The 19,612-nt window shown below is 62.6% G+C and overlaps 1 protein-coding gene across 1 annotated transcript; it reads left to right on the forward strand.

Moving 5' to 3' along the window:
* Positions 2,666-16,956, forward strand: CDX1 (caudal type homeobox 1). Its single transcript, XM_003354358.3, is given in 4 exon segments — positions 2,666-3,180; positions 15,947-16,092; positions 16,607-16,730; positions 16,733-16,956. Coding segments are annotated over 4 exon segments (789 nt in total). The 5' UTR covers positions 2,666-2,741; the 3' UTR covers positions 16,813-16,956.

Below are 19,612 nucleotides of genomic sequence, written 5' to 3' on the forward strand. Positions count from 1 at the left end.
AGCTGACGCAGGGTCGGCGCAAAGGGGGGGGGGGGTTAGGACACAGGGGCCCACGAGTCCCCCCACCTCGTCCCAAACGTCAAACCTTCCACTGCGCTCTGCCGTGGCACCTTCTCGGGGTCAGAAGACACCCGCTCCCCCTGCCCCTGGGACAGGGATCCTTTTGGCAGCAGCCCTGAGCGGGGACCTCCCGCAGTCACTTGCAGGCCCCCTGTGACGCTGAGCTCCGTCTTTCGCGACAGCCCGTTCATGACACGGCCCCTTAGAGAGCACCTGGCTACGGTGGGTTGCCATCCACGTCCACGCCTGCGGCCGGCCCTCTCCGGCCTCGGGTCCCCCTGTCCCCTCCCCACACACAGGCCTTCGCGCCCCGCTCCAGGGCTTGCCTCCTCCGGGCTGAGCAGTGCTAGTGACACAGAGGAAAGCCCAGTCCGCCGGGGTCTCTCCTTCCTTCTCTGCGGACCCTCGAGAGACCGGGTCCTGAGTGGAGCCCGCACCCCGCACGCCCGCACATCCACTTTGCCCTGCCCCGCCCTGCCCGGCCCGGCCCTGCCCCGCCCTGCTGAGGCAGTGACGTTTTCCCCCGTGTGGGTCTCAGCCCAGGCAGCCCTGTCTCCCACGAAGGGCATTCACTTTGCTGCATATACACTGGCCACACCCCTTCCTCTCCGTGCTCTCACCTGTACCATGCAAAGAATTCCGGCAAGCAGGGCGGGGCCCCCCGGGCTCACTGACCTACTCGGTTGCAGCATCCATCTGGGCCCCAGAAGGACGAGATTCTGACCGAGACCAGCCTCATGAGTGGGGCACTGCCGGCGCTGGGAACGGCCTCGGGTGGGGTTGGATGCTCGGCTTGGCCATCTTGAAAGTGATCGTTGTTGCAAAAGGGGTGCCCCGTACGCTGTGTCCCGACCCCGCCACGGCTGTCTAGCCCAGGTGATGCTGACCTACCCTGGCTACCTACCCTGAGGCTGTCCCCCTTCTGGGGGCCACACGGCCCTGCACATTTAGAGGCCCCCAGGAAAGGTGGAGGATCAGACCCCACACGGGGCTTCTGTGCAGCTCCTTGGTGCTGGACCTGCCATGGGAAGGGAACCCATTTCCACGAGGCCTCCTGAGCCAGAGCCCTGTGCTTTGGGACTCATTCCCCAAACCCCTCAACTGTGCGCCCACTGCCAGCTCACTGACAGCCCCTCAACCGGTTACCAACCAATCCTTCCTGGGTAGCTGTGGATTGCCTGGCAGTCTTTAACTGGGCGGAGTGGGGGAGATGCAGCAGGACACATGAAAACCCAAGAAGGGAGTTCCCACTGTGGCTCAGCGCGTTAAGAGCCTGACATAGTGTCAGTGAGGATGCAGGTTCGATCCCTGGCCTCGCTCTATGAGATAAGAATCCAGCCTTGCTGCAAGGTGCAGGCCGGCAGCTGTAGCTCCGATTCGCCCCCTAGCCTGGGAAATTCCATAGGCCGTGGGGGGTGACCTTAAAAAGAAAATTAAAAATAAAAGCTCCACATCATATGAAAAAACTTTTAAAAAAATCCAAGCGGGCCCTAGCTATAATAAATGGGTCAGGGCTTTGGGATAAAGCCACAATGAAAAAGACATTTTGAATCAACCGAAGCACTTTGAATATGAACTGGGCGTTTGATCACACCTGGGAATTTGTGTTAATTGTGTAGGACAACGGCATATCAGGTAAGAAAACGTGCATGGGTTTTCGAGAGGCACGTGCTGAAGTGCGTAAAAGACACGAAGTTTGAGATTTGCTTTAAAACGTTTTCGCAAGAGAAGGGAGGGAGGCAGTTATAGGAGCATGGCCAAACCGCACAGGGATGGATGCGGCTGAGCATGCAGTGGTGAACACGGCAGTTCTGCTTTTGCGTCTCTTGGAAACTTCTCATTTAAAACAAAAAAAGGCTAATAATGGAAAATATTAAAATCATTAAAAAAAATAAAAAGGCGAGGGTTGAGGGGTGGGGGTGGGGGTGGGGGGGGGGCGGTGTCAGGAAAACCGAGCAAAGTTCCCAGACGTTCGTTCTCTGAAAGAATGACCCTAGCCCTCCGCTGGAAGGACTCTCCCCAGAGGCTGGCTCAGGTGGACTCCCCAACTGTTTGCAGACGCCTGTATGTGCATATGTGCATTTCCCGGGGGGGGGGGGGGAACACCCACAGCTTTCCTGGGAGACCCCGAGGGGTCGTGACCCCTCCTCCCCCCAAAGATTAAGGACCCGCCACCTACAGATGGAACCCTGTTTGAAGCAGCCTTTCCTCCCCTTCACCTCCAGCTGGCCCCTGGTCCCTGCGGCTGTGTGACACCTTTTCTCACCTGTAAAGGGGGTTGCAGGGCCGGCCGAGCGGCCGCAGGGAAGGCCGAGGGCTTTGGGTCCCTGGGCCGGGCCTCGCACCAGGCTCCTCCAGCCAGCGAGGCCTGACGCTGGCCCGAGAGGCACCCTCTGCGCCCCGCCGCTTCCCGCCCGCCGGTCCACCTCCCGCTTGGGGCGGCAATTTGTCTCCTTTTGAACCCCCGCCCCTGACGGGCTTCCCCCTTTGATTCGCGGCCTAGAGGCTCCCCCCGCTTTGAAATGCAAACCCGCCTCGGCCGGGGCCCTGGGCAGCCCGGAGCTATAAAAGGCCTGGGTGGGGCGGGCGGCGGCAGGGCCGGGACTTCAGGTGAGCAGCTGCTCATCGGGGCGGCCGGGCGGCCCCAGGGCCCAGCATGCGCGGGGGCCCCCGCGGCCACCATGTACGTGGGCTATGTGCTGGACAAGGATGCCCCCGGGTACCCCGGCCCCACCAGGCCCGCCGGTCTCGGCCTGGGCCCGCCAGCCTACGGCCCCCCGCCCCCGGGGCCCCCTCAGTACCCCGACTTCACCGGCTACTTGCACGTGGACCCGGGCCCCGGGCCCCCTGCGGCCTGGAGCACGCCCTTCTCCGCGCCCAAGGACGACTGGGCCGCCGCCTACGGCCCGGGCCCCGCAGCCCCCGCCGCCAGCCCGGCCCCGCTGGCATTCGGGCCCCCTCCGGACTTGAGCGCGGTGCCCGCGCCCCCGGGGCCCGGCCCAGGCCTCCTGGCGCAGCCCCTGGGCGGCCCCGGCGCACCGCCGTCGCCCGGAGCGCAGAGGCGGACGCCCTACGAGTGGATGCGACGCAGTGTGGCGGCTGGAAGCGGCGGTGGCAGCGGTAAGGACCCTTCTCTCGCCCCGCGCCTCCCTCTGGAGCCGGCAGGTGCTAGGGCGAGGCCTCGGCCACCCCATCTGACTTCTGCCCAGGCCCTGCTGGGCTTCCAGGGTGTGCCCCCTGCCCCCACTGTCTCCCTGGGAGCTGTTCCTTCAGCTTCCCCCTCCTGAAGCCGACCCGCTTTGGCGAGCACAACTGGCCTTCTGTGTAAACAGGGAAACCGAGGCCCCGGAAGTGAGGGAAGACATGCTGGGATGGCCGGGCCAGGCCGGGACCTGCGTGCAGGTTCCCAGCCCAACTTTTAGCAACACTGGCCCTGGGGGCCGTCTGTTTGGTGCACCCAGTCCCGGCTCCGAGCAGACCTGCCGCCCCCACCCCGGAAGGGTCACGCACTGATGGGTGTGGACGCCCCGGGCCACCGGCCTTCCCGGTCTCAGTCCCATCCGTGTGGGAAGAGGTTGGTGGGTCACATCCTCGGGGTGGAAGAGCCCTCTGGTCAGACGGGCGATGGTGGCCGGTTCCTACCTCACCCGGGACCCGCCCTGAACTCTTGACCCTGGGGGAGGGGAGGGGAGCTGCGGTGGGAAGGTGGCTACTGTTTGGCTCCTGAGCCTGTGAACCTCCGGCCCCCAGGCAGGCCCCTCTGCATCCACCGCCTTCAAAGGCAGCAGAGGGGGCAGGACAAAGGCTCAGCTTTGATGAGGGGCGGCCGGACCGCCTTTGTCATGTAACAGGCCGGGCCTTGGCTCGCTAGTGACTCCTGTCGGCCGGAAAGGGAGCAGGATACCCCACTGTCCTGACTGCGTCTGCCTGTCCTGACAAAGGCCACCTGGCCTTCGGGGCGGGACACTGGCCTGCCCACCTTTTGATGTCCAGCCCTCCCCCTCCCCCGGCTGGGATCAAGCCTGGGACTGCCCCCACCTCCGCCCTCTCTTCACCCCGTGTCCCCACACACGTCCAGCTGGTGCGGGGAGGGGGGGGCAGTGAGGCGGGGGATATGCTGGGGGCACGGCGATCGGCAGCTACAGGTCTGGCTGTAACGGTACCACCTTCTTGGGGGCCCAGGAAGCAGAGCCCCCTCTGTGCTTCCAGAGGCCTCAGAGCCCTGGGGTTTAGGCGCCAGCTGTGCCGCTAGGCTCTGCCACGCTGGCTCAACACCAGCTCATGCTTATGCACGCTTACTGTCGGAGCAGGCCCTGACCTAAGCTCTTTTCGTTCTTACGACTTTATCACAGAACTAGCAGCACCCTATTTGCAGGACGAAGAAACTCAGCCAGGGAGAGGTTAAACACTTGCGTCGCCACGAAATGGAGGTGCTGAGATCCGAACCCAGGCTTACTGGCCACCAAGCCTGATCCCTGGACAGCGTCCCTTACCTCAGCCACCTTCCTGGGGCTCAGTTTCACCACCCGCCACCTGAGAGGGAGGGCCTTGTACCTTCGTTCGAGTTACGAAAGGACCCCTTCGCAAAATCTGGGGGAAAGTGCCCATCTCCACCCTAGAAAAAGGTGTTGCCTAATTGGGCAGACAGTTTCGGAGGTTCTAGAGGCCCCAGCAGCTTTATCCACAAACCTCGGCTGAGAACTTGAATGAGATTAGCCGGGCCCCCAGGGTCCTGCCGGCTGTGTCTGTCGCCCAGAGACAGAAGCCACCTGCCCTGCTCCCTTCTCCCAAGTGCCACTTCCTGCGGCTCAGGTGGCTTGGAGACGCATGGGGAGGTTCCCCTGGGGCCTTGGAGAGAGGACGTCCCTGCGTGAGGGGCGCGTGGCCAGCGAGGGTCGGAGGACTGGCACTGGGGAGCCTCCGGGCTGTGCGGTGTCGGGCAATCCGTCCTCTCTCTGGGCTCTGGAGCCCCGCTCCAGTCTCGAAGGTCACCTGGAACCTCTTGGCCCTTGGCCTCCTGGGCACCCGGGAGTAACTCTGCCCAGAGGCTGCAGTCCTTTCCACCCTCCCTCCCAGCAAACGGAAGGAAGGGCCAACAGAGGCTTGGGGGCTCCAGAGCAAAGGGGCCCCCGGGAGCCCCATGAGAGCCGTTCTGCCCGAGGGTGTAGGAGCCCAGGCCTCCCTGAAGCTAGAAGCCGCTGCCTGTGTGCTCAGGGGGCACCTGACTCTGACCAGTGCCCTTGGAGTGGGGACAGAATTGGGGTGAGGTCACAGACCCGCCCTGAGAGAGGCCAAGAGCCCCCCTTTTTGGCCCCAGTTTCTCCCTGTGAGCAGTGACCACGGGGCCTCTGCAGGCGTCTCCTGGATAAGGCTGCGCCCCAAACCCCCAACCCCTTACGGTACCATTCTTGGCCAGGCCCCTGCTTCCCCTTCTGTGCCTCTCACATTCTAGAATATCTGAGCTGGACAGTTAGAGACCAGACATGCAGGTGGGACACTGAAGCCTAGAGACTGTCAGGAATGATCTGGTTGTCCCCAGGAGGAGCCTGGGCTGGGGTGTATGTTGGATGAGTCAGGTTCAAATTTTCCAGTGGTTTCCTGTTGCGTTAAGGACAAAATCTGTACTTCCTGAGGTCTGCAAAGCTGTAGATGGCCCTGCAGGTCTCCTGCATATGCTATTCCTTTCTCCTGGAAACTCTTGCCCCAGACTTCTCGCAGGCGCCTTCTCATCCTTCCGGCCTTAGCTTAATGGCCGCCTCCTCAGAGAGGCCCTCGTGATTTTCCAAAGGCGACTCCCTCTAGCTCCACTGGCAAAGGGAGTTTATCAGTGTTTCCCCCAGCGCACTCCCCCCAGTTTCCACTTACTCACTGATCTGTGTGCTGGTGTGTTGTCTCCACCCGTGCCTGCCCGCCAGGGTAAGACCCCATGATGTCCAGAACCACATCTATTTGAGCCACGACTGTACCTCCCAGGCACCCAGCTCCGTGTGGGGCATTGGTAGGTGCTCGATACATTGTATGGCAGGAATGAGCAGGACAGGCGTGCAGGGCCGTAAGACCCCAGGAGAAGAGGGCAGAGACGCGGGCCTGCCCGGAGATGGGGCCCACGACGGCCTAGCGAGCAGCTCGCGCCGCGGGTGGGGTCTGGTTGTCTCCCTTCTCCCTCGGGGACAGGGCTCCGTCCTCACCCGTGGCCTGGCGTAGTGGAGCTGGGCCGGAGACCAGCCCCAGCTGAGGAGGGGCCGTGAGGGTGGGGGTGCCGCAGGAGAGGCCGTTCTGCTGTCCGGACACAGAGCAGTAGCCCCTTCCGAGGAAGGACTGTCACTTGACCGAGGCCAGGACAGGACATACTGAAAGGGGCTCTATTTTTCTCTTGGTCTGCCCTGTTTCCGTCTGCAAATACCCGCGTCTTGCAAGCACACGAATCATCCTTGGGGTGAAGGTTCAGCTGGCGTTGCCTTGCGAGGAAATTGCTCCTCGCAGGTGAATGGCCCACTGAGGCGGCCGAGGTCCCACCCGCGTGAAGAAATGCTCCCGGGGCCGGGCGACGGCTGAGCGGCAGGTTTAGACCCCGGTCCGACCCCTTCCGCCTTGAGATGGAGAAACGAGGCCCCTGAGGGGTGGGGCCTCCCATTGGCACCATGTGCCACAGCGGCTGCCTCGGCCCATCGCCACAGCCCCCAGCCTGGCCTCTCACCTGCAGCCTCTCTCTGAGGCCCTGGTCGTCGTCTAAACCGCGACCGGTTCTCTCCACACACATCACCTGCTCGAGCGCAGGCAGGGCCCCCGCCACCGTGGAGCTGTCCTTTCATTTCAGGCCAGGTCGGGGCTGTCGATCCAGCCCCATTGCACCGCCCTCCGGAGAACTGGCCCCGACCCCCTCTGGAAGCCAGTCTCCCATTAGTTCGCCTGATACGGAGATGCTTACCTGGGACAGGTAAGAGTCCGGCTCGGGAACCTCAGACCTGGGACGGCACTTCTGTTAGACGCTGCGTCAGCCTCGGGCAAGTGACTCCGGATCATGTCTCTGAGCTCCAGCTTCTTCCGCTGTAACATTATGACAGGAGCAGGTTTAAACCGCGAAGCAATGACGCCTGTGAAGTGCAGCCCTGAGCCTGGCACGCCGGAGGCGCTCGTGCCCTGGTGCCGTGACCCTCCCGGCCAGTCCTTAGCAGGTGATGCGAGCGCACACCTCCCCGTCCCTGCCTCTCTAAGGTGGGCCCTTAACCTGAACTTCCCTCTCCTGTGTCTTCCCCGGGTCCAGGGCTGCCTCTCTTCCGAGGCCACCTCCTTTGGGAAGCCCTCCCTGATTCCCCCCGTCCAAGCGCTGTGTCAGGACATTGCTCACTGTCTTGGTGTCCCTGCCATCTACCATCCCTTAGCCCCTCAAGGACCAGAACTAACAGTCCTGGCCTTGTCGCCGTGCCTTGCACGCAGCAGGAGCTCACGATACAGCTATCAACTGCGGCATCGGCTGGGCTGACCACGTGCCAGGCACTGTGCCAATAACTTCACGTGGGCGAGCTCACGGACGGCTCGTCATCGTCCCAAGAGGCGTGAAGATCTATCATTAGCTTTGGTTTCGCAGACAGTGTTGATAAGGAGGCTCAGAGCCGGTGAGGTGGCTTGTCCCCTCGCACGGCCGGGACAGGGCCGCACAGGGTGCAAACCTAGACTCTCCAGCCCAAGGAGCGTCTTTTGATTGGAGCAACCCCCCCAGAATGGGGGCCCGAGCCCCCGTCTCGTGTGCCTGGCACCCCGGGTGGGGAACAGGAGGCCGGAGCTGAGCTCTAAGCAGCCGCAGGGGGAGGGTGGCCCAGCTGCTTCACACCGGCTCTCAAGCAGAAGCTCCGTGTGACACCTCATCTCTCGGATGCAGCTGGGAAGGGGGGACTGACCCAGTTCGAAGGTGGCAGAGGCTTTTTTTGGTTAGGTGTGTCCCCACCCCCGTGTGGCAGTTATTGCTGCTGAGAGCGTGGGGACTTGCTCTGAAGAGACCCCCACGGCGACGTGAGCAGCAGGGCAGGTGGGCCGGAGGGGTTCTCTCCGTGGGCCGGCCCCTCGGGCTTCTGGCCCGGAGCTCCTGGGCTTTAGCAGCGACGTTCCCATCTGGGGTCAGGTCCACCCCCGTGTGGAGATGCTGCGCCTTCTCCACGGGGTCCTCGCCCATCAAGCTTACAGGGGTGCCCACAGAGATCCCTTGGCATCCACAGAGAGAGGGAGCAGGTGTCAGAGAAAAGCCAAGGCGCACTCTCTGGGCTCCACACCCTGGACGATGCCCCATCGCCCTGAAAGTCAAATCTAAAGCCCGCCTCCCAGGGCTCACAGCTCTGCCGGCGGCTTCCGCCGCATCGCCAGCCTCCCCCATCCATTCATGCAGGCGGGCAGGCGGCAGAGCTTCAGAATCTCTCTTCGGCACCAAACATTGCACTGGGTGCTGGGGATTCCGGCCAGATGAGACAGACGGGGTCCTTGGGGCAGCTACTCTGCTGCTCCTCTCAGCCCTGGGGCTGGTGCACGTGCTGTTCTGGCTTTCTAGAACGTTCTTCCTCCTTGGTGACACGGAAACCTCCCCAACCCTCCTAGCTTGGCTTAAAGGTTGTCTCTTCCAGGAGGCCTCCCCCAAGCTGGAGAAAGTAGATCCATTCCCTGTCCCCCGCCACCTCATCTAGCTCTCAGCTCCGTGACTGCTTCCCGTCACGCTGATCCGTTGGTAATTATTTCATTTGTTTGTTTGTTTTTCATCTCTGGCCTCATGAAAGCAGGAGTGAACCATTTAGCCAATAATCAATAGCAATATTAGTAATAACGAGACGAAGGAGCAGCCGTCGAGGGCTCAGGATTTTTTCAGATGCAGGTACTTTTGACCCCAGAACAGGGTGTTTCTCTAGGTGGGTGGCTTTGCCTAAGTGTGTGGGAGCAGTGGGTCTGGACAGAGGCTGCCCCTTGGAGGCTGAGCTGGCGGACGAGACGTGGGCAGCTTTGGCCTGATCGGCTGGCGGATGCGAGGGAAGCAGCAGGTCTGTGTTCTCGTCAGTGAGGCTTCGTCCCGTGCTCGCTGCAGGTGTGGGCACTGTCCCCCTGCCCTGCAGCGCACACAGGGAGGGCAGGGAGCGAAGGGCAGGTGCCAAGGTCCCACAAGGAGCTTGAACAGGGCGGGGGTCCAGAGCCCCTCCCTGCATCTCCGCCCCAAGTGTGGCTCTTCAGGACCCACCCCTGCAGGTGCCTATGCGGGGCCTTCGCCTCCAGGCCAGAGGAGGGTGGCCAGAGGCCTGGAAAGCCCGCCCGCAACAGCTGAGAGGCCCCAAGTGTCCAGCGCAGAAGATTTGAAGGTTGCGGTTGCTGCTTGCAGCTCTGAGGGCTGTTTTAGGGCAAGGCAGCCCTTACTTCTGGGGCCCCCTGTGGGAAATGCGAGGAAGAGTATAAATAGGTGGTGGAGACAAGAGGCTGCTCTGCAGGAGGCTCAGGTGTGCTGGGCAGGAGTGGGCATGGCCCTGGCGTGGTCTGGCCGTGTTGTCCAGGAGAAGGTTCTGTGACGATGGGCAGGCGCCACGTCCGGGCTTCCCCGGGGCACCAGCCACCCGCCACCTGCGTCTGCGGAGCGCTTGCTGTGTGGCCCGTGTGACTCAAGAACTGAATTTTTAATTCTATTTAACTTTAGCTTAAAGAGCCACATGCGGCTGGAAGTCGTAGGAAAACCCTCTCGAGAGTTCCGGGATTGTAATCCTCTCCAGGCGGACCGCTTTTTCTCTGGGAGGAGTCTCTTCTGCCTCTGTTTTCTTTTTCTTCTTGGACCGTACCTTTGGCATGCGCAGTTCGTGGGCCAGGGATCAAACCCACCCCACAGCAGCAGCACCACCAGCTCCTTAGCCCGCCAGGCCAGCAGGGAACTCCTCTCCCGCCTCTTCGGTCTCTGCATGCCTGCCGTTACCACCTTCCGTCCTCCTCCTCACGGCAGCCCCGATTCATTACGACCGTGTTGAACAAATGACCACATGGAATCTCCAGAGGCACCAGATCTGAAGGAGAGCTGCTAGTTCATGGATGATACACTGGGGTTCAGAGAGGTTCGGTGACTTCCTTGGGTTCACAGCCTGGGTCTGCCTGACCCTGGAGTCTCTGTCCCCCGGGCCACCTCCCTTAGTCAAGTCAGCTTGTGGGCCTCCATGAAGATGGGGGGGGGAGCGGCCCAGGAGGAGGGGACAGAGGAGTGCAGACGTGGGCTCCTGGGGGGGGCTGGCCGGGCCGCCCCCCTCCATGCCAGCCTCACCCCTGCTCCAGGAATGCACAGGGGTGAACGAGGGCTGCTAGAACAGCCCGGGGCTGCCAAACCAAAGGGAACAAGGACCCATCCAGAGCCCAGGGAGGCCAGACAGCCAGCACCGAACTGGGCGGGTCAGGCCCGAGGCAGCAGAAGTCACACCCACGGGTGGTGCGGATGGGGAATCAGGTCCAAGCCGAATGTCACACATCCAGCTGGTGGCCCGGCCAGACGTCCCCGCCCCCAGGCCAGGGGGTTCTTCGCCCTCAGCTCCCATCAGGCAGCCTCCCTCCTCTCCCAAGGGACCCTCCGCTTCCGCGTCTGCAAATAGCTCCGTCCTCGCCATCCCCGGGCTCTGGCCTCTGCAGACCGCCTTCCGGCCGTGCTGGCCCCAGGGGGACGAGAGCCGAAGCAAGTCCCTCGTCAAGGGCTTCAGCTAGGATGCAGACCTGGGCCCAGGGCCATAAGCTTGGGCTCAGAGCTGCACAGAATTTCAGGCTCAATGGGGCCCTTGGAGCCGACCCCCAACCCTCTTCCGAGGCTCAGGAGAAACAGGCCCGGAGGAGGAGGGACTTACTGGGCCGCACAGACGGCACAGAACTGGGACCAGGACCCGAGACTCCCACTGATGGTTCCTGGCGGTGGGCTGGTTGATGACGGCCAGGAGGCCAGGGTGTCGCAGACTGGGGGGCTCGGGGATACGGCTTCGCACGCATCCGTGTGTGTGTGTGTGTGCGCGCGCGCGCACGCACGCGCGTTGGTCTGGGTGGGAGGGATTTTGAGGTTCAGCCAGTGGGGCTGGACCACACAGAGAGGGGTCACAGGTTTGTGTTCCAAGCCCCAAGGGCCAGAGCTGGCAGTGTCGCCCCTCAGGGCCACAAGCCCAGCGGGAAGAGGTCAAAGGAAGTGCTGACCCAGAGCCGCTTGATTTTCCTGGAGCCGCCTACCCTCCCTGGGAGCAGAGGCCGAACACTGCCCCAGCCAGGCCCTGCTGCAGACGGCCGGTCCCTTGCCCCCTCTCCCCAGCTGGGCGGCCCCGTTTGCGACTCAGACAGGGAGAGCAGCCTTAGGATTCTTTCAGCAATAATAACAAACAGAATCAGAGAATCAACAAACACTGGGAGCTTCACGTTTCCAAGTTGGACGGGACCTTATAAATAAACCGTCTCATCCAACACACAACCCATTGCTCAGATCCATTTCCCAGCATCCCTGCCAGACGCTTATTCACTGCTCTTGGAGGCGAGGAAGCGCTGCCCTGCCCTGAGCACCTACTGTGTGCGAGGCACCGTTCAGCCGCCCGTCTCAAGGGATCCCCTGGCCTCCGAGGGCCGGAGCTGACCATAGGAGACCTCACCTTCTTTCTCAGGCTCAAAAGGCCTGGACCTTGCTGAACCTCAGTTTTCTCATCTGTAAAATCGGGGCAGTGTTTGCCCGGCTTCATGGGTTGTTGGGAGACGCAAGCGAAGCGCCTGCAGCGGGGACGCGCCGGCCAGTGTTAGAAGGATAAGTACCCCGTTTTATAAATACAGACACGAGGCTCTGAGAGGTGCGGTCTCCCCTAGAGCCCCTGGCCCGGGAGAAGCCACACAGCCCGGCCCTGGAGGTCCGCTTGCCCCAGCAGCTGCCGCACACTCCAGGGTCACCTGGGGAGCTGGTCCAGAGTCAAATCCCGGAGCCCCATTTCAGCCCCACTGAATCTGAATTTCTGGGCCAGAATCTGTGCTTTTGAAAAGCTCCCCAGGTGGTTCTGAGGCTGCTGGTGGGGTGTCTGGGACCCTTAGCCCGGAGCTTCCCACGTCCTCACGTGCTTTGGGGATGGGGAGTTAGCGCCCACCCCCCCTGCCCCCGGCAGCCTGAGGCACATGGGGGGGCCACTCTGTCCCAAAGCCAGAGCGGGGCAGCCTCCCGTGTTATATTCATATCCAGGAGCTCAGCCGGCCAGAGCTGGGGGCGCTCCCGCCCTGCCCTTGCCCACCTGCCCTGGCTTCCAGCCCAGAGGCTTAGTCACTAGGTGGCTGGGAGCGGCCAGGCCCCCATCAGACACCTGTTACGGGAGCCCGGACTTCCCCGAGTCCCAGCGTCCCCGGGGCCTGTAAATCATTCATCTCAGGCCTTCCCCCCACCTCACTGCTGTCACGCACCTCTCTGTCCCCTCCCTCCTGGGCTCCCCGGTGGCACAGGCCTTCACAGGAGGGAAGGAGGGCTGCTCAGGAGGCGGGGCGTTGGTCCAGAGGCGGGGCTGGAGCAGGGCTCCCAGCTGTCATTAAAAAGACAGGTCGCATCTGCACGTGGCTGACGTCTAAACATCCCAGAGACGCCGTCCTCCTCGTGGTCCCCAGCCTCCCGTCCCCTCTCCAAGGCAGCCTTCACGGTCCACCGAGAGAACCCCCCAGGCACACACGTGCTTGGTGGGGTGTGTTCCATTTTTATACAAAAATAGTAACACCATGTTCAGAACACTCTGTCTTGCTTTTTTTTAACTTAATAATATATTTTTAGAAATTGTTCCATATTGGCACCTACGGAGCTTTGTGATTCCTTTTTACTGACTGCGTAATGCTTCTCTCCATGGATGTGCTGTCTTATTAATAACCAGGCCGGCTCACAAATGTCAGTGCTGCTATTTGAAAGAGCTACCACTTGGGGCATTTGTCGGTGGGACAGCTCTCAGGAAGGGGGATTAATAGGTCAAAGGGCATGTGCACATTAACTGAGTGTGAAATCACCAAGCTGGGCTCCAGGGAGAGGGGTAGGTGTCACTCCCAGGACAGCAGAGGGCACGCCCCGTCCCGGGACTGCACAGTGCCTTAGAAAACATTTTGTTTTCTGGCAGAGCCGTTTCTTAGCAGTAATGCTGTGTGCTGCGAGCAGCTCCACCAGCTGGAAGCTGGCTTTTTGGTTCCTGATCCCAGAGAGGGGTGACAGGACCTGTGGGCTGGGTCTTCTCTGGCGGCCTCGCTCAACCAGGGAGGACGCATCGTGGAGCTGGAGCCCCATCTGCCACATACTCCAGCCCCCGCCGGGGCTGCCCCCGGAGGCAGGGTCACCTCAGCAGTCCCCCTTCCTGAGCCTCAGTTTCCCCCTCTGTGAAATGGGTGCAAAGACCCCCACCTGCTCATCAGAAAGGATGGGGACGAGGGCCAGGCACCCACTGGGAAGGCTCTCTCCATGATCTGTTTAAAGTCTCAGGACGAGGTTTAAGGGGGCAGGGAGCCGCCCCCCCCACCTCAGACTGCACGTCTTCTGGGCATTTGCAACCTGTGGGCCCCTCGGCCGCAGCCCGTGTTCTGCCCCTCCCTTCCCAGAAGTAAAAGCAGGTGTGTGGTCTGCTGCTCGAGCTTTGGCCGCCTGTGCTTGGGGGGCCCAGGACAGGTTCCGTGGGCCCTCAGAGTGGCGGCATGAGGCGCTGTGCACTGGAGTGGGAGTGAGAGCTCCAGGCCTGGTGACACGGCCTCGGGAGAGTCCACGCCTGCCTGCGGCTTCGGTGACCCTGAGTGCACAGCGAGCTCGGACCAGAGAGACTCACAGAGCCTCTCTTACTCGGGCCTCTGGCTGCTGCAGAACCATCCCGAACCTCGGCCTCTCCATCTGTCCAGTGGGAGGAGACCAAACCCCCGTGACCCCTCTGGCGTGGGCCCAGGGAACCCCGGGACTGTGGGTTTAGGGCTCTGCCAGGTTCCTGTGGTGGTGGCATTAGGAGGAATTGTTTTTGAGCCGGTGCTGAACTTTCTGGGACAGGGAGGAGCCCCATCTGGAGCCCAGGCCTCGGCAGCCACTCCCTGGCTTCTTTCCTGGGCTCGGCCTGGCCGGGGGCCGAGTCTGTCCTGTGCGTGTCGGGCAGCGGCTGAGGTCAGCGCCTGTGGAGGAGGCCGGCGTGGTTCTGCTACTCCGGCAGGAAACCCAGCGAAGGAGCCCAGGGATGCCTCTCATTCTCCACAAACCAATGGGCTCCCGGGCGCCCAGAGCTGTCCTGCCAAGTGCGCGGCGGACCGGCGGTGGGTGCTTAGCGCAGGGCCAGGGGCGGGCCCGGGGTGGTGGAGACCTGGGGGCACTTGGGTGAAGAATGACCTGCTGTGACCCAGTGGGACGCCGGGTGCATCTAGACACCTCTGCGAGCGCCTCTGGTTCGCAGCCGTGGGCTCGGCCTCTTACAGGAGGAGAGGGGTGCTGAGTGGCCGCCGCGCCCACCCAGGCCCAGCTTGGCTCAGTACTCTCTGCAGACAGACCTCTGATCCCAGCCCAAAGTGGTCCCGACAGGAACCCGGCCGGTCCTCAAATCCAGTCCGTGGCCCAGGCGAGCCTCGCGCGGAAGCCCGCCTGTCGCCTTCTCTCCCGGGTGGTGGTGCTGTCCCTGCGCGCCCCTCTCGCCAGTCTGTACTCCGCGCAGCCGCCAGAACAGCCTCAAAAGCCGACCTCAGACCTCGCCTCTCCTCTGCTCAGAACCAGCCACAGCTCCTGTCCATTTAGGCCGGAGGCGCCACTCACTGCCCCGTGGGGCACCAGCCTCCACCCTGATCCTCACAGCGCACGCGGCAGATCCACTCCTACCGCAGGGCCTTTGCACCTGCCGCCCCTCCCCAGAGAGCTGCCTTGCTCTTCCCTCGCCTTCTTTGATCTCTGCTCAGACTCCCCTCTGCGGCGGGGCCTTCACGGACATTCTGTTTCCAATCACGAGCACGCTCCTCCCGAAATTCCCAGGCCTCCTTCCTGACCTTTTTCTCTGAAATACGTCTCATCACTGAACGTATCAGATAATTTCCATATTTCTTTTACTTCTGCCCATCTCCCTCCACTAGAAGCTAAGCTTCATGAGGGCAGAGGCTGTGGGTCGCTCACGGCTGTTCGGCAGCGCTCGGCAGCAAGAGCTCAGCAAATACTGGTGGGCTCTGCTCTGAGGACCCCCCCGGTGCCTGGGATGGGGCGGCTCCCGGCAAAGCAGCCCCCGCTGCAGCTCCGGCTCAGGGCTTGGTGTCTGGCACCAGGGCTGGTGGAGGAACTGACTGGGCCTGGGGAAGCCCCCATCCTTTCTGTTTGATTTTGGGGTCCGCAACCACCAGGCATTTGACTGCAGCTGAGGATCAGGCACCCCAGGACAGGTCCCCAAGCGTCCCTCGGCGGCGGCCCTCCCTTCTCCCTCTCGCGCGGAGAAAAGCAGCTGAGGCCTCGTTAGGCTCTGGCTGCCCTCTCTCCCCAGGTGCCCCTCCAGGCCTCCGGTGCCCGTGGTCTGAGGGCCCTGGATCAGAACCACCTGGAAGCGGGTGGCTCACGCCGATTCCGCCCCCCACCCGGCGTCCTGATTCACATGCTCAGTAACGCCCTGGGAGCTGTGGTTTCACAGGCTCCCCCGAGGGTCTCAGGTGCGGCTACACCTGGGGATTGTCACCTCTGAGCAGGTGGGGCTGGGGCCCTGGGTCAGGAGACCCAGGCTGAAACCCCCGCTTTGCCAGCAGCTTGCTGGGTAACGCTGGGCTTGCCCGCTGAGCCGCAGCGTCCTCCCCCGCCCCAGCAGGCATCAGAGCGATGCTCGCCCCGAGGCTGGGTGTCTCCAAGCCTGTCCCCCTCCCCCGGCCCTTCCTCCCGGGCGCCCTGCTCACCTCTTCTCCCGGCCCCTCTGCTTCTCAGGTAAGACCCGGACCAAGGACAAGTACCGCGTGGTCTACACCGACCACCAGCGCCTGGAGCTGGAGAAGGAATTCCACTACAGCCGCTATATCACCATCCGGCGGAAGTCGGAGCTGGCCGCCAATCTGGGGCTCACCGAACGTCAGGTGTGCAGGGCCCCCGCCTCAGGCCCAGGAGCAGCGCCGGGAGGCGGGCCCGGGCTGCCAGGCCCACTGCGGAGCCCAGGGGAGCGGGGCGAAGACGGAGCTTGCGTCTCCCGGCCACGGCACCCAACACGAGAGCCCCTGAGCTGCTGCCAAATCCCCCGACCAAGAAACCCAGGATCCCTGACGCCAGCAGGGGCCTGGGGCTGATTAGCTTTAATCAGCGCCTTTCCGCCCAGAGGAGGGAGCGGAGTCCCGGGGGAAGGGGGAAGGCTTCCTGGAGGAGGAGGGACATGGCTTTGGGAGATGAGGAGGAAGAGGGTTGCAGAGAAAGTTGTCTTAGGAGTCGGGGAGCAAGTTCTGGGGGGGTCGTGCTCGGGTCCCTGGACGGTTGGGGCAGCGGAATGGGAGGGGGCCCAGGAGCCCCATCGAGAAACAAGAGCCCCACTGCCGGCCCGGCCTTCCGCTGGCTGTCGTCGGGTCGCCCCCACCCCATCTCTGTCCTCTGACCCCACAGGTGAAGATCTGGTTCCAAAACCGGCGGGCAAAGGAGCGCAAAGTGAACAAGAAGCAGCAGCCGCCGCCGCCTCCACAGCCACCCCCAGCAGCCCACGATGTCACCCCCTCTCCAGCTGGGCCACCCCTGGGGGCCTGTGCCCCAACTCCGCCAGCCTCCTGGGCGCCTCCTCCCCAGTGCCTGTCAAAGAGGAGTATCGGGCCTAGTCCCCACCAGCTGCGTGGGCTGGAAGCTGGTGCCCCTGGGGCCCAGGAGGCGCGCGTCTCGGCCCTGCCACCTTCTAGGTCACCATGGACAACCCCCCACCGAGCCCCTCGTCCCCCGCCCGTCTGTGCACGAGCTGCTGCCTGAGGACCTCTTCCAGCTCCCGTGTTCCAGGCCTCAGAGCCCGGGGCCGGGAGGCGCCCCCCCCGCTCCCCCCCCACAGGCTGTCGACTCCCGACCAGAGACAGACCTACGGAGGATGGAAGGCTTGTAGCCGGTGACCTGAGGCGGGGGACCCCCCTGAGGGCGGGCGTTAGCTCACACCTGCCTTCCCCCCTCCCTTCCCCCCCCCACAGCCTCACCTCCACCTGCCCCATCACAACGGGCCCCACCCTGCTCCAGGCCACAGAACTGGGCCGGAGCCAGAGGCTCTGATGACCGGCCCTGCTGGGCCGCAGCGTCCTACCCCCGACTCCCATTCTCAGTGGGGGCTCCAGATTAGGGGGACGCCCCTGAAGGGGGCCAGGGGGGCAGAGTCCATCCTGCCACGATTCCAACCCCCCCACCCAGCTGGCTGTCCCTCAGGGCCCAGGCCCCAGGGCGTCCCCAGAGGACTTGCCCGACCAGCAGACCTCACGGCTGCCCAAGGGTTGCAGCAGGAGTGGCGTCTCTTAGCTGCAGCTCCAAGAATAAACATTGTTTTCTTTTTAAAAATGTATTTAAACATCATTAGACACGCACGAAAAGTGTTCCAGAAGTGTAAGGAGTCGCCCCTCTCGGCCCCTGGAGGCCTGGCACAGGGTCACCTTTAAAATGTCAGCCTGGGACGAGGGGCAAAGTTTTAGGTCCGTTTTGTAAACAGAGTCGTCAGCTTCCGCCTGTCCGTCTTTGGAAGTTTTCAGACACTCTCACCTCGGGGTTTGCTTCCAAAAGGCGACATGGGTTAGGTCCCCACGTGCCAGGCCTGGCTGGGCCCTGGGATACACAGTCCTTGCCCCCAGCAGTTGCCAGTCCGAGCTACGTTCTAGCTGTCAGGGGAGCGGAGCACCCAGGGAGACCAGAGCAAGCTCCCAGCTCATCCTCGAGGTCTGGAAGGCTTCCTGGAGGAGGTGATGCTTGAACGGAGGCTTAAAGGACTTGTGGGTGCTGTGGGGCCAAGAAAGAGGAATGCTAGAAAAGCTTACGAGGGACTCAGGGGTAAGAACCTGACCAGCATCCATGAGGACGCGGGTTTGATCCCCGGCCTCGCTCAGTGGGTTGAGGATCCGGCATTGCCGCAAGCTGCGGCGTAGGTCACAGACGCGGCTCGGATCCTGCGTTGCTCTGGCTGTGGTGCAAGCCGGCAGCTGAAGCTCTAAGTCAACCCCTGGCCTGGGAACTTCCAAATGCCGTGGGTGCGGCTCTAAAAAGGAAAAAAACAAAAAAACAAAAAAGATTAAAGCAGTATGATCTTCGGTGCAATTTTTTTAAATTTCGAAGAAAAACTGCTCCCTTCCCGAAGTGGGCCGGGGTCAGCTCCCTGGGGCCTTGCTCCCTAGGAGGCTCTGGTGCCAGCTGCCTGCCCTCTGTTTACTGTTCTGGGAGGTGGCCCAGCCATAAAAAGTGTGTGCAGCCTGCCTGCCTGCCCTTTGCTCCCAGGGCACAGGACCCCGGTGTGTGGGGTGGATCCGGTGCCCACACCAGCCCCTAGAAGCAGAGGCACCTCTCTCTCTCCTCCTGCTGGTGGCCTGGGAGACGGCGTGGCTCCACCGAGGAGCGTGGCCACCTGAGGCGTGGGGACCACGGGGAAGCACCAGGGTTCCTGGGGCAGAGGGAGGGTTGGTGGCCCGGTGGCTGGCAGCGAGTGGATATAGTTTTCTGATCTTCAGAAACATTGGCTGTGTGACCCTGGGGTAATGGCTTCCCCTCTCTGAGCCTCACTTCCCCGTAGGTAAAGCTGGGGAGCTTGTTTGCCAGGAAGAAATGGCTGTGGTCAAGAAAGTGTGGGAAGTCCTGCCGACTCAACCCTTCTAGAAGAGTCTCAGTGGTGCATTAACACATTGAAGGCTCTGGCAAATCCCACAGCAAAGAAATCCCGTGAATTTTCTTTAATCCCCCGTTCCCCAATGCTTCACGACCCGGGAGCCCCCTACGAGCACCTACCAGCACCCTGTTAAATCCTGGGGTGGGGGGTGCTGTGGGCTGGAGGGCCAGCCTCAGCTGTGACTCCGTGGTGTCACATGGCCTGGACGCAGGCTTGGCGACTTGCAAGCTGTGAGACTTCAGGCAAGCGACTTAGCTTCCCGGAGCCTCATTCTCCCTGTTTGTCAAGTGGAAATAAAACACTGTCACCTACCTCGGAGCTGTGTTTAGCACCGGGCCCAGCGTGCATTCCGGATCTTCGAGCGTGCTTCAGCCACCTGCTCATGGGGCGGCTGCAGCCTGGCGTGGGATGCTGGCAGGCCTGACTGTCGTCTTCCCTACCCCCGCCACCAGCGCTGAGGACAGATGGAGGCTGGGAAGATCTGAGGCAGGACGTGCCTGTCCCCAGCCTCAGGAGGACCACCGCCCAGCAGGAGATCAGCGGCCAGGCCTGGGAGGCTGGCTGAGCTGCGGCTGCTGCCCCAGGGCGGTCGGGGGAGTGGGCGGGCCGGGTTGGGTCGGCTCTCACCTGTCAATTGGTGTTGACTCCATGGAAAGGAGTCTTTTCTCGAAGACAACTTCCCAGCGGGGCCTGGGCGACCGCGGGAGGCAGGGCGCTCCCGTCACGCAGCGCGCCCCGCCAGAGGTGGGGGACGTTCTCGTGGCTCCTGCCAGTCCCTG

The sequence above is a fragment of the Sus scrofa genome, chromosome 2 (assembly GCF_000003025.6).
Source record: "Sus scrofa isolate TJ Tabasco breed Duroc chromosome 2, Sscrofa11.1, whole genome shotgun sequence".
Lineage (NCBI taxonomy): Eukaryota > Metazoa > Chordata > Mammalia > Artiodactyla > Suidae > Sus > Sus scrofa.